At 37.6% G+C, this 13,201-nt stretch overlaps 1 protein-coding gene across 1 annotated transcript; it reads right to left on the bottom strand.

Annotated features, from left to right (window-relative positions):
- Positions 1-1,241: 1,241 nt before the first annotated feature.
- Positions 1,242-11,707, bottom strand: ENPP4 (ectonucleotide pyrophosphatase/phosphodiesterase 4 (putative)). The gene is made up of 4 exons (XM_004673540.2): positions 11,516-11,707; positions 5,853-6,710; positions 4,998-5,168; positions 1,242-3,947 (listed from the first exon to the last, which is right to left on the bottom strand). Exons 2-4 carry the CDS (start codon positions 6,676-6,678, stop codon positions 3,583-3,585), a joined length of 1,362 nt encoding a protein of 453 aa, XP_004673597.1. The 5' UTR covers positions 6,679-6,710; positions 11,516-11,707; the 3' UTR covers positions 1,242-3,582.
- Positions 11,708-13,201: the final 1,494 nt, after the last annotated feature.

The raw sequence follows: 13,201 nt of genomic DNA, 5'->3' as shown, positions 1-13,201 counted from the left end.
GAAGCTGGTATCCAAACTCCAGGAAGCAGAGTTTGAGAAATATTTCTAAATCCAAGGATACCAGTGAGCAAGAACTGAAACATGGGTGGACGTTGGTCATTTGTTGGCATAAAGTTTAACCACGTTTGAAATGTTACAGAATTCTCTTCTAAAGAAAGTACTTTTTATTCTTTTGCTTTCCCACAGTTCCTAGCAATATTCACTGAACATGAAAACAGGAAATAAATTTATCACTGCTCTACTAGAGGAAACTGTTGAATTTGTACTCAGTTTGCCATAACAATTAATACTTAGTTATATACAAAATAAAGTTTAATTACTATAATCACCACCTTATACCCAATGTCTTTATCATCAACTTTTTCAATTCTTCCTTTCTACTGTAATCCAATAAATTGTCATGTAGAAACTGCAAAATTCACCGTGGGTTTTTTTTCTAATGATGTCCTTAAGCTGGATTGCAGATTTCTATACTTTTAAAATCTTGGTTAAATGTTATACACTTAACCCCAAATATAGAAAATCTTTGTAACAAATGCCTACCTGTATTTTTGTAAGAAGTGAAAAATTTAAAAACCTGCAATGTCACTGAGGTCTTTATGAAATAACTACAGTGCAAATGTTTTGGTAATTTTTTTCACATATAATTTTTTAATCATAAAGTTATCAAGTATTCAAACAATATAGTCAAAATATATTTTACTTTAACTTAAGGCACTACATACCAATTTCTTTAAAGCACATTCACGTCATTTTATTTACATACTATTTTAAGAATTGACAATAAATACAAACTTTGTCTCATATTTGTCCTTCTTTTGTATTTTTATATATTCACAATGAAGTAAAGCCCTCCAATAAAACTTACCAGCTGTGGGCAAGGGAAGAGATACTCAAGAACAATACAAAGGCATGTTTAATCCTTTACTGTTCCAAGAATTTATCTTTAAATTCTCATTTCAAGCTCATTGGAATAATAACACAAAGCCTGTAATATACAGAATTAAAGCAATTTTTATTCTATTGCTGTTTAGAACACACATCAGTAACAACAAAACAGTTCCCATGTTAGAAGTAAATATACATATCCTGAATGCATTCTCTGAATTAAAAAATACTTAATAAAAGTATTTTCTATTTTCTTTGAGTATTGTTTCCATAAGTTGTGATGCTTTTCCATCACCCAAAAAACACAGCAGCGTGTCAGTTAGTTATTTAACAAAATACACACCAAACCTTAATAGGCAAAATTAGCTTTACTAAAAGGTTTTCTCAATGTGCTAGAAGACTCATAGCCTGGCAGAGTAATTTTTTAAAGATACAAAAGAAGGAACCCAGTTCCATTTATAATACATTGGTTTCTCATTGATTAAATAAATACTGCTTTGTCCTATCAACATATACATACAAAATTTACAATTTTAATTAGAGTTAGTATTTAGAGAATAAAATGAAGTACAAGACAAATAGTATTCAAAGGATTAAGACGCTGATGGCATTCCTTCCTATTCCACACTATTCTCTAAAGTCCCCTTAGGTTGGACACCATGTATAAATGTCTGAAACTCATAACCACATTCAAGCTAATATAATTATTGAAACTTACAGCACTGCAAGGAGCTTGCTCTTCTCCAGATTTCCTACTACTATTTTGGACACCTCAAAAAATGTCCATTGCTTTAAATGTGACTGTTAACGTTTTTATTTTTTTTTACTGGCAAATGAAGAAGAAACTACCAGCTTACTCAGATCAACTATTAACTTTTAGGATACCTTTTATGTGGGAGAAAAAAACGTTAGCATTAAAACCTGTCAAGAAGCAAAACTGGCCTTGGCCTATCAGTTTTATTTCTTTATTGGCTTAAACACAATCAATTTATGACCAATTGCATGGATTATTTATGCAGGCTGTGGAAATGCTTCTCACAAGCACCAAATACCAGTATCAGGAAATTAGCAGTGCCCAAGCAGAATGAATGACCTATTTGATGACTGGCCCCATTGTTCTTAACCATCACAAAGAATCAAGATTTAACTGGGCTGCATATTTTCTGCAGATGATTTTTGTATTTGCCAAATACTTACCTAATTTAGTTTATATTGTCAAACTTTAAGTTCACACTATTAATATTAATTGTTCTCCTCAGGTGCTAATGAGTGGTTCTTGAGCCCAATTTTCTCTCTATTAGATACACTCTAGACTGTCACAGTTCAGTTTCTTCATATTCTGGTTATTACAAGGTACCACCTAGCAAAGGTAGGATGACAGTTCCTCATGACAAATCCATGGCTCTTAACTAGTATGTTAAAAATGTGCTAGGGGAGTGATTATTTATATGAATCAAATATTGGAGAACAAAGGAGAAGCAGCATTTATACTACAAAATATTACCAAAATGGTAAAAGGTTATTCTGACACTTATCATATGAATAATGTAACAAATCCAAAGATACCAAATGATAAAGATACCATTTAAACATTTTTAATAACTCCATTGCTAGGAGAAGGCAGGCATAGGAGTTTGAAAGGCAAATATAAAAAAATCTCTTTTTCATTCTTATCCAGTCAAAACCAGATTTGTATTCAGACCATCAATTTTTTGGTAGCACTTGGATGCCTCTGGCTACATAAACAACATGAGAAAGTTTAAAATGGTAATAAAAATTACTATTTATTTAAAAATTGCAACTTTAATTTGTGATCTATAAGTAAACAAGATGAAGTGCCAATATAACCTATCCTGAGTGCCGTTCTATGGAATGTGGAAGCCTGCCTACTGCACAATTCACCTCAGATCTTATTTCATATAAAGTCCACTCAGACACACTACCCACACACACACGCACAACTGAAAACTTACACAAAAGCATAAGCACAAATAGAGAAAAGTACATTTTCCCATTTTCTTAATGTATTAGCAATAACTTAAGGGTCTTAACAAAGACACAATGGTGAAGATGCTGGCTTTGGATTACATAGTTTTTGTGTTTTTTATTATCGCTTTCCTCAAAAAATTTCTTTGTACGCTACATCTTTTCTGTTTGGCTAAAAGATTTTATTAACCACTACAAGTAGCCTCAAGTATTTTCTTGGGATATAAACCTTATTAAAGGTAAATATAAAAATATAGTAAAGGTTTCCTCCCTGATATATGAAATCCACTAATTGCATGAAGGTTTATATTGTTTTTCAGAAGTTATATAGGCATAAGAGCATGCCTATTTAATTTTGGTATATTTTCATCTAAAGACGTATTACACCTTCACACACACACACACACACACACACAAATCAAAAAACCACGAACCCAAAACTGGCAGGCAGTATTTTTCTCAAAAAACATTACTAGTTTGAGAAATAATTGGTACTAATGATTTACTAGAAATATTTACTGTAGACAGGATTACTTGTATTAAAATGCTGTGAAACCAAACACAAACACCATGAAAAAAATAATTTGAGCATGCTTGTGTAAGTTCTTCATCTTTCAAAGTATGCCATTTCATAATAATAACCCCTTTCTTTGGGAGTACCCTTGATTTCATGAATAATCAATGACACTTTGTATAAACCCCAGCATGTTACCCAATTAAAGGATCATCATCATCATCTTGTAGTTGAAGTCTGGAAAATGGACGGGGTACAGACAGTTTATTCTGCATGATTATTATGAGGCATGTTAAGGTGGTTAAGATCAATAGTGCACCAATAACAATTCCAATAGCTTCTGGGAGATTAATACACCACTGGTCAACTAGCAAACACTTGGTATGGCCAAAGGTTCCATTATTGGGATGTGGTTTTAATCCCAAGATGTGGCACATCATTGGATAAATATCCACAATGTTAATTGTGCTGTGTTTGTAGCCTTTATGAAATGCAGGACCACGAGCAGCTAGAAACGGATGCATATTAGGCAAAGAATTGTCATAACCATGGTCACCTACTGAAAAGAACAAAATGATGTTAGTAAATAAGATCAGCCTTTCTATTATAAAATAACTTTCTTCTACTGCAAATATACCACATTCTTGCTAGTGTAATCCCCATCCATTAACATTTTGATTAGTTGAATCAGTCGAGGCCCACATATAAAATCTCCATTTTCTTTAATACAGTAATGTCCCTATTTCACACACATCTCTTTCTTTTTCTTTTTTTTTTTTTAATTTTTAAAAGATCCATTTATTTTGGCCCTCCCTGGTGGCGCAGCGGGTTAAAGCACAGCACTGAGAAGCTGAAGCCACTTCCGCATGAGTTCAATTCCCACCTGCCCCGGAGGAGACCACATGGCGAGCCAGACCTCTCCTGACCCGCCCGCTGCTTCCTCAGCAGTGTACTTCGTCGATCTGCCTGTTCTGCTCCCCACTCTGTCTCTGGTGAAGCCTCTCACCGCCCCTGAGCTTCTGGCCTGTACCCCAGTTCTGTATGAATAAATAAATAAATCTTTAAAAAAAAAAAAGATCTATTTATTTATTCATACAGAGGTGCAGGGACAGTGAGAGGCTCCACTAGAGACAAAGCAGGGAGCAGATAGGCAGATCAACGAAGTACACTGCTGAGGGGTGCAGCGGGCGCGGGAGGATTGTTCTGCTGTGCCATCTGGGGCCCGGGATGGAATTCTCACTGAAACAGCTATGGTGAGCTTGCAGTGCTGCATCCTAACCTGTTACTCCACCAGGAAGGGCCCATACACACCTCTTTCACACTATTTCTCAACCTACTATTTTTTATTCAGAGCCCAACTTACTCCACCTGTCAATCTCCAGCACTGTTTGCAAAAGCACACTGCAAATAGCACAAGTGGTGAAAAGAGGCTAAGGGGAGAGCAAATGTAAGGAAAACCAGTGAATGGGAAATAAAACAAAAGCCTGAGAATTACCTATTTAAAAACTGAACTACTAATACAGAGTGAACACCCATAATCAAAGTACCCGGATAACAGGACCATTTACAATGTGTCACTAGAATGCAACAGATATATCCTAGTACTTACATTTTGGTAATGATTTATTTAGCACAATTGTCCAGCCTTCATCAGCAACCAAAATGATAGGTTGAATTCGATCATTATGTTGATAATGAAATCTGGCAGGAATATCTTCTTTGAAATAAACATTCATGTGAGGGTTACAAATTTTCAGTTTGTTATAAACCTCTGTTCTATCTGGATGAAAAAGGAAATAGCAAGACAAAAGAGGAAATGGCAAAGGAAGAAAGTCATGGTTCACTGATAAGGAAAAAATATTTCTAATTAGAATAACTGGAAATACATTCTAACCTGTGTCATCTATTAAATCACTTTAAATTCTTTTTTTTTTTTTTTTAAAGGGAGAAGTACTAGTTATGGACAGGGTTGGGAATGACTTCTCTCTCACACACACAAACACACATGTTTTTCAAGCAGTCACATATCCTTTTTCATTTGTGATTATTCTTGATGGACATTTATAAGGAAGGGACAAATTAGCTTCCTCAGTAAACATGAACTACTTATGTGGCGTGAACAAACATAATCAAAGTACCCCAGTATTAATTATTCATTCTAAGGTCAACAGAAAACAGGTATATCTCACACAAAAATCCAAGATGCTTTTTAAGTATAAAATTTTCCATTAAAAAGCAGAGAAATAATCAAAATACTCCAAAAAGCAAAGAAATAATCATTTTGAATCTAAGCCTTAGTCTACTTGCTTAAAGACATGTAACTTGGAGATAGGGAAACATATAATTCCACTCTGAGTGAATGGTCCTGAAATATACAAAGACCCAGAGCGTCATTCTTTTACAAAACCCTTCTTTCTCAATCAATTATCTCATTCAAGTATACCTTTGCTAAAAGTTAACTTACTTATTTTGGGAAGTATTGCAGCAACAGGGGTTGAATCTATAAGAGTGTAGTTTGAACGGTCAATGCAGAGATCCAAGTTTATCAATCTGTCCTTAGAACACTGGGTCATCCCATGGTCGCTTGTAATGATCACATTAAGATTTTCCCACAATCCTAATGTCTTCAGTCTGTAGACTAGGTCACCAATGAGGTCATCTATGCCTTTCAACACTCTGCGCATGTTCTCTTTATCTTCAGGCCCGAATTTGTGGCCACTTGCATCAGGTTCTTCCCAATACAGTGTTGCAAAGGTGACTGGTGGGTTTGAATTGCTCAGCCACTTGGTAACATTATTTAGTCTCTCCTCAAATGACACAGAAGAGTTGTAATTCATAAAATAAGAAGGTGTGATATTGTGAATGGGGACATCAGTGCCAGGCCACATAGCAGCAGCACTGGATCTGTTTTCCTGAAGCTGATTGGTCACCCAAATAGGGACTGCTTCATTCCACCAGAAAGGATCCTTGTCATCGTAGTCAGAAAAGTGTTTCTCTGTGATCGCATCATACATGGAATTAGCGACAATGCCATGGCTTTCTTCATACAAGCCCGTCACAATACTGTAGTGGTTTGGAAATGTTTTTGTGATAAAAACATTCTTAACATGCTCTACCAAAATACCTTCTTTGATAAAATTCTGGAGATGAGGAAATTCATAGTTCTGCAGGTAGTCAGCTCTGAAGCCATCAAAGGACACCAGTAGTAACTTGGGTGGTGAAAGGTAGGAAGAATTACCTCTACAATTAGTTGTAAGTCCAGAAAGTAAAAGTATTGCTAATAGCTTCATAATGAACTTCTTGAAGAGAGCAATTAGGGTTTCTAAAACATAAAAACACAATTTGTGAGAAGCAATGCTATTTGATTTAGATCAAGGTTCAGACTTTTGACACATTTATAAACTTTTTATAAATCAGTTTAGCTACATCAACCTAAAATCTAAGCAATGTCATTGATTGAAAGATAACTGAATAAAGTCAAAATTGGAAAAAAAATAAAACCACCTTTATTTGTTCAATTATATGAGGGGGTGTGTGTTTTACATCTGTATCCCATGCCTCCAGCTCTGAAGCACGCTGTTACTGTGATAGTTAACACAAGTACTCCAGTTTGGCTACCTGGTTTGCCTGCAGCTCCGGAAATTATTCTAAATATTAGCATAAAAAAAGGGGAGTAAGAAATAAAAGTTATTTGAAGAGAGGGTCCTACCTCAGTTTGCGCCTAACCGATGTTCAAATGAGGATGACTACTAAACAAAGTGTCCAAGGATTCAGATGCCACAGTAACTTCCAAAACCTTTTAAACTTTTCTTTACTATCAGACATAATTATTCTACCTAATCTGTCAGGCTCAGCGATCTTCTGATTTTTTTTTTTTTTTTTTGGTAATACACTGATTACAAAAATGGTTTCCCCCTAATAAACCTCTTGCCTCAGTCTCTTTGCTGGCTCCTAAGGATGGTTCTGCACACTTCAGATGGCAGGTTACCTTTTCCATTATGACAGAAGAGAAGAAGCAAATGCTACCAAGTAGATAAGCTAACAGCTTTTGGAGTAGAGGTTCTGATGAAGGTAAAAATCAGTGTTTTAAAGTAACTTGCAGTAAAAGTTGCAACGATGTAGATTTTGGTTAGAGTGAGATGGAGAAATTAATTATTTCAAAGTAATTAGACTCAAGGTATGGCCACATGTGTATATGCTGGAAGATGCCAAATTCAGGAGTCATTTATTGTACTTTTTCCTCCTAACTAGACTGCAGTTACTGTTTCTTTTAAATACACCACCTAGGTGATATGCACATGCATAGTGATTCAAATACTTTCTAGATGAAGCTGCGGCCTTAGGGCCTCAACATTTTGAAGACAAAAGAATCGGAATCTAGTTGGATTTTTGGTCTGGGAAATGTCTATCTTTTTAACCTGTTTGGGCTGCTTTCTGAACGGCATGATCTGTTGCTGGTGCCATCCAAGAAACCAAAGCAACACAGAGCAACAAAAGCAAGCCAGTTTTCAAAGCAAAGAGTAACAACTCTAATTAGTGCAAGAGACATACTGCACAGACACAGTCATTTCAGTAATTTTAGGTGTCAACAATCTAGACAGTAGCACCTCCTGTTTCATTCAGTCTTTTACATCTCTGACCACATATTTATGCAAAGATCATCTCCTACTTTGTCAGTCATAACTGGACTCAGTCAGACCACAATATTATGGAGGCTGCTGCCTTCTACTCAACCAGCCTAAATACCTGTAAAGGATTGAATAGATGCCCTAATTTCTCTGCATATAGCTACTTTCCCATATTCAAATATTGGTTTCTAATAACACAGCAGACCAAACCAGCAATTAGGTGGCATAGTACTTTAAAGATGTTGATGACTAGTTTATTTGGATTTCTTTGTTTCACTGGCTCTTCCCATTTCATGTTCCCAACCAATATGACTGCACAAGTCAATCTGCTGGTGAGATTCCTATTTGTTATGTGTCAAGCCAAAAGCATTCCCTATACCTCCAAATTTTTCACCTTTCCTTGGTTCTCCAATTCTTTAAAAGTTGCACCATTCTTTCAATCACACAGAGATGTCCTGACAACACCATCAGTTGCTGGCTGAGTGAATTATTTGTATCATCTACTGCAGCATAGTAAATATAAGAATTACTGAGGGGAGTTGATAAAAGTGCAGTTGTCCAGCCTCTTCAGATCCAAGAATTCAGATCCAGTCACTCTATAGTAAAGACCCAGAATATGCATCTCTAACAAGCATTTTTAATGACTACCTATTCTTACCCAGTCTCCACTGATGTCATACTTCTAAATCTCTTAATACCTCCAGTTTGAGTACTTTTGTCTGTTAACTGACTTTTCCACTTCAACCACCTTCCAATTTCTACTAAATTAATTTCATCCAATTTCTACTAAATTAATTTCTTTGGGCATAGGGTCTGCTCACATTACTTCCCTGATTAAAAAAAATGTCCAAAGGGTCCCCTTGTCTATACAAAAAGTCCAAATACCTCTACCTGGCATTCACACCCCGTAATCATCCAGACCCAGCCTCCATGCACGTGAGTACAAAATAGTTACATAAATTATTACCAACCTTAATTCCCATTTGCCACACTTCTGTCACAATCTGTTTTACATGTATTGCAATGTCATGGAAATGACCACAACCATTTATCTATGGGTGATCTTTTAACAGCTTTATAGTTATAGTGTTTCTAAAGCTACTTCCTGCATATGAAGTACTGCCCAAACACTTTTACATCATTTTAATTTTTTTTAAAGTTTAAACAGAGAGATTCCATATACTCAGCAGTTCCACTAAGTACATGTCCAAGAAAAATAAAAATATGTCCACACAAAAATCTGTATACCAAAAAAAAATTAAAAAATCAAAAACGTGTATACAAATGTTTACAGCACCATTAATCACAAAAGCCAAACAGTGGAAACAACCCAAATGTCCATTAATGGATAAATGCATACATAAAATATGAACTATCCATATAATGAAATACCATTTTGACTATAAAAAAGGAGTGATTTATGAACACATGCTACAACATGGATAAACCTTGAAACATGCTCAGTGAAAGGTAGTCACAAAAACCACTTATTGTATGCCTCTATTTATGAAATGCCTAAAATCAACAGATAGAAAAATACATAGTAGTTGGCTGGGTAAACAGTTTGGGGAGAAATTAGTAAATGAGGGTGATAAAAATGTTACCTTGTGGTGATGGTTGCATGATTAAAGTTGTACACTTTTAATGAATTAGTTGAATACTATGTGGATGAACTTTCCATAAAACTATTATATTTTTTTAAGTAACAGCAGGAAATGAAACTAATCTTAACTGCAGCTGAAGTACCTTGGTACAAAACAGTAAACATCTTCAATGTCCCTTTTTATCACAAAAATAGGCATAATATAATACAGACTAGGGTGTTTTAATGTGAAACTGTTTTATACAACACTTTCCATACACAAAACAAAAACCTGTGTCTACCTTCTTGCATAAGGTACATATCCTTCTTCCCCAGATCTTTAGTGGTAAGGATGTATAATCTCAAACTATTAACAGAAGTTTTCTACCAAAACATCTTTCATTAGTAGTTCCTGCATCTATGTCTACATATTTTGTTTCACTCTAACAGGGAGTGTTATGCTATAAACGAAATATCAATGAGACGTTTTCTGGTAGGAGGAATCATTGACTGCTGTATTATAAACAACAGGGTAATGTCTATAATTTTTCAAACAAATAACCAGGGTAATTTCTGTAATTTTTCAAACAAACAATAACGACAACAAAAATTGCAAAGGGAAAGAACCTGTCCAGACCTGTCTGGACTACATCCAAAGAATCCAACGGTGGTTGGAAATATTCGGTAGTCTTCTCCAATGCAAGAGACAACCCACATTCTACCTCACCTACAAGGACTGTCTTACCTGGTGGAACACATGTCAGGCAACTCCCACTGGCTGTGCTAGCCCGTGTGAAGTTTGGAAAGTATAACAGTTCCAGGATATGGTGAAAGATTTTAGTAACCACCAGTATGCCATCTGCTCTGTAATACAGAAACCTCACTCTAGTCACTTCACAAATATTATTTAAATGAAAATCACATACAACTTTAAATCAGCATTATTGTGGAGGCACATCTATAACTTACATGGTTTCCTTTATATAAGGATTAACTTTTTTTGAAGACTCTAAGGAAAAACTGTAAGGATGTCCCTGGTCTTTAAAATCCTAGGATTCGAAATTACTCGCTAATTGCCTTGTATTTTAGTGTTAGTTAATATTGCTTTAAATTATGTTCCTTAAAATAGTTTGAAATAGCCTCTGAGGAAAAGAGAAAAAGAGTATTACATTAGCATTAATAGTAGAAAACCAACAGCTATCTTCTTACAGTGCTCAGCAGTTTTCAGGCGTGGGTCTACCAGAGCACCTGTTGGTTAAGCAAAACCCTTCTGGAATCAGACCTGCTATAAACCTGAATCTGCTTGTCATACGTGCACACTCTTGGACATGTCACTTCACTTTCCGAGTCTGACTGTCCTCATCGGTCTAAAGGGACGACAGTATCTTAAAGGGTTCCTGGACGAGTAAACGATGTCTTATTCGTAAAGTGCTTAAAACAGTGTCTGGTCTATTACAAACACTTAAACATTACCTTTATTATACGCTGCTTTGCGGTATGATTACAGTGCCATATATATTGAACAGAAACTAATACTCTTTCGTACTAGTCGACCGACGCCTTTAACAGCGCCCCAGCCCCCCGCCCCCCAGCTTCGCGTCGTTTTCACCCACGCCCACCTCCACCGGTCCGTACGGTTCAGCCAACTTCCCTGTCCCCAACCTCCGCACCGCGCCACCGCGCCTTGCCCAATCCACACCCACCTGCCCTAAACGTTCTTTCCAGCCCCCTCGCCGCCCTCCGCCCCTCACGGCGTCCCCCATCTCCCAGCCGGTCGGGTCCCTTAGCTGATGCCTCGGCACGTGGCGCAGGTGGGGGCAGGAGTTCTCGCCACTTCTATTTTCAAAGCCCCTCTGGGCTGGGGTGGGGGGGTGGCATTTGCCTCAGAACATCGGAACACGCGAAGCTTATACTCACCCGCTGCCACCGCCGCTTCTTTTCAGCGCGCGGAACTCGGCGCCCGCGGAACCCTGCGCCGGTGGGTTCTGGGGGCGTGGGAGACCTGAAGGGACCGGCGGAGGCCGAGCTCTCCCCAGGCGCGTGCGCACTATCGGGTGCCTGCGCCTCCGTTAATAGCCCCAACCTCTAGATCTGCGCTCCGGGACTTGCGCAGCTGCCTGGCGCGCGCCCCTGCGGAACCAGCTCAGAGCCCACGGGGACCCAGACGCTGGTGGAGACTGAGACATAGTTTCGGATTGGATGAACAAGTCAGCGGTGAATGTTAATCTCTTTCTGATTGGTTACATTCCAGTAGAGCGACCGCTGCCTTCTTGGGGTGGGATTGGATCTAGGAGCAAAGGTTCATTCTTCCTACCACGCCACTTTCGTGTCATTTTAGGGCTGAATGCCCTTCAGGGGACCTGAAGCCGAGCGAGTCCCGGAAAACTCTAAGCAGTTGCCAAGCCCACGGGTTACTGCTACTCCCACTTCACCTCGAGTTTATTGGCACCCGGCGGCTGAGGCTACTGGGAGGAAAATGACTTTCCTTCTAGGATGGCCCTACAGTTTAAGTCTAGAGCAGCCTTAACCAGTTCCACTGAGTTGGGATAAGTACAACGTGGTTCTCCCAAAATAGTATCTGCATGTTTTACTGGAGAAGTGACTGTCTTTACCCGCGAAGTTGAGTCCTAGGCATTTACCAGTAAGTTTACAAGAAACAATTCTTGCAATTGAGAACTAGTAGTGGGTACCTGCTGAAAATATGGGCACTTCTCTTGACAGATATATATATATGTGTGTGTGTGTGTGTGTGTGTGTGAGATTGTGCTCCTACTTTTAATTGGAAGCTTAGTCAGAGTCAAGTGTGATATTTAATAGTAGAAAGAGAAAATACCAAACAGAACACTTGTTAATTGGGCTATCCAGGCAGGCTTGGCAAGAGAGGATAGTGTCTTTTTTTTTTTTTTTTTCTGTTTTTAGCTGGAGTGCCAAGCACGGGAACGAACAGTCATAGAAAGATATTTACTAAATATTGATTTTAAAACAACCCGTCTGGATATTCTGGTTGCATTGTCAGATTTTAAAATACAAAATCCAAGAGATATTGTCTTTCCTGTTCACCACTATGTGTCCTGCAGGTGCTGAAAATATATACAACTAAATGAATTAAGAATATTAGTTATATGTAATAGTCTCAGGTTTTAAGGATTTAACAGACATAAACCCATACCTGAGTCAGTAACCTGAGTTAGTCCAGAAGTGGACCTTAATAATCTAAGCCTGAGGTTGACAACCCATTGGGTTGAATTTTAGAGTGTACTCATTGCCTAGACCGCAGAGATAATGGAGCTAATGACTGATGATCAGTTCAGAGCTTCATGAGTTAAAGCCAGTTTCAATGGCCTGTGTATTGATGAATTTGGGCATCTTAAATATTCGGGTTGTCAGAGCTGGAAAGGATGGCATATATATTCAGTCCCTAGAATCTGCCAGACATGAGTTTGAATACTCACTCGGTCATTTAGTAGCTGAGAAATCTTGGACTGGTGTTTCAACCTATTTGAGCCTCCATTTCTTCATCTGAAAAATGGGTCCATTTTCAGTATTCCCCTCTTAAGATTTTTTTTTTTTAGATTTATTTATTTGTGCATACAGAACTGGGGT

This window comes from Condylura cristata, unplaced genomic scaffold (assembly GCF_000260355.1).
Source record: "Condylura cristata isolate star-nosed mole 26May11 unplaced genomic scaffold, ConCri1.0 scaffold00001, whole genome shotgun sequence".
Lineage (NCBI taxonomy): Eukaryota > Metazoa > Chordata > Mammalia > Eulipotyphla > Talpidae > Condylura > Condylura cristata.
This window is presented reverse-complemented; position numbering and strand designations above follow the sequence as displayed.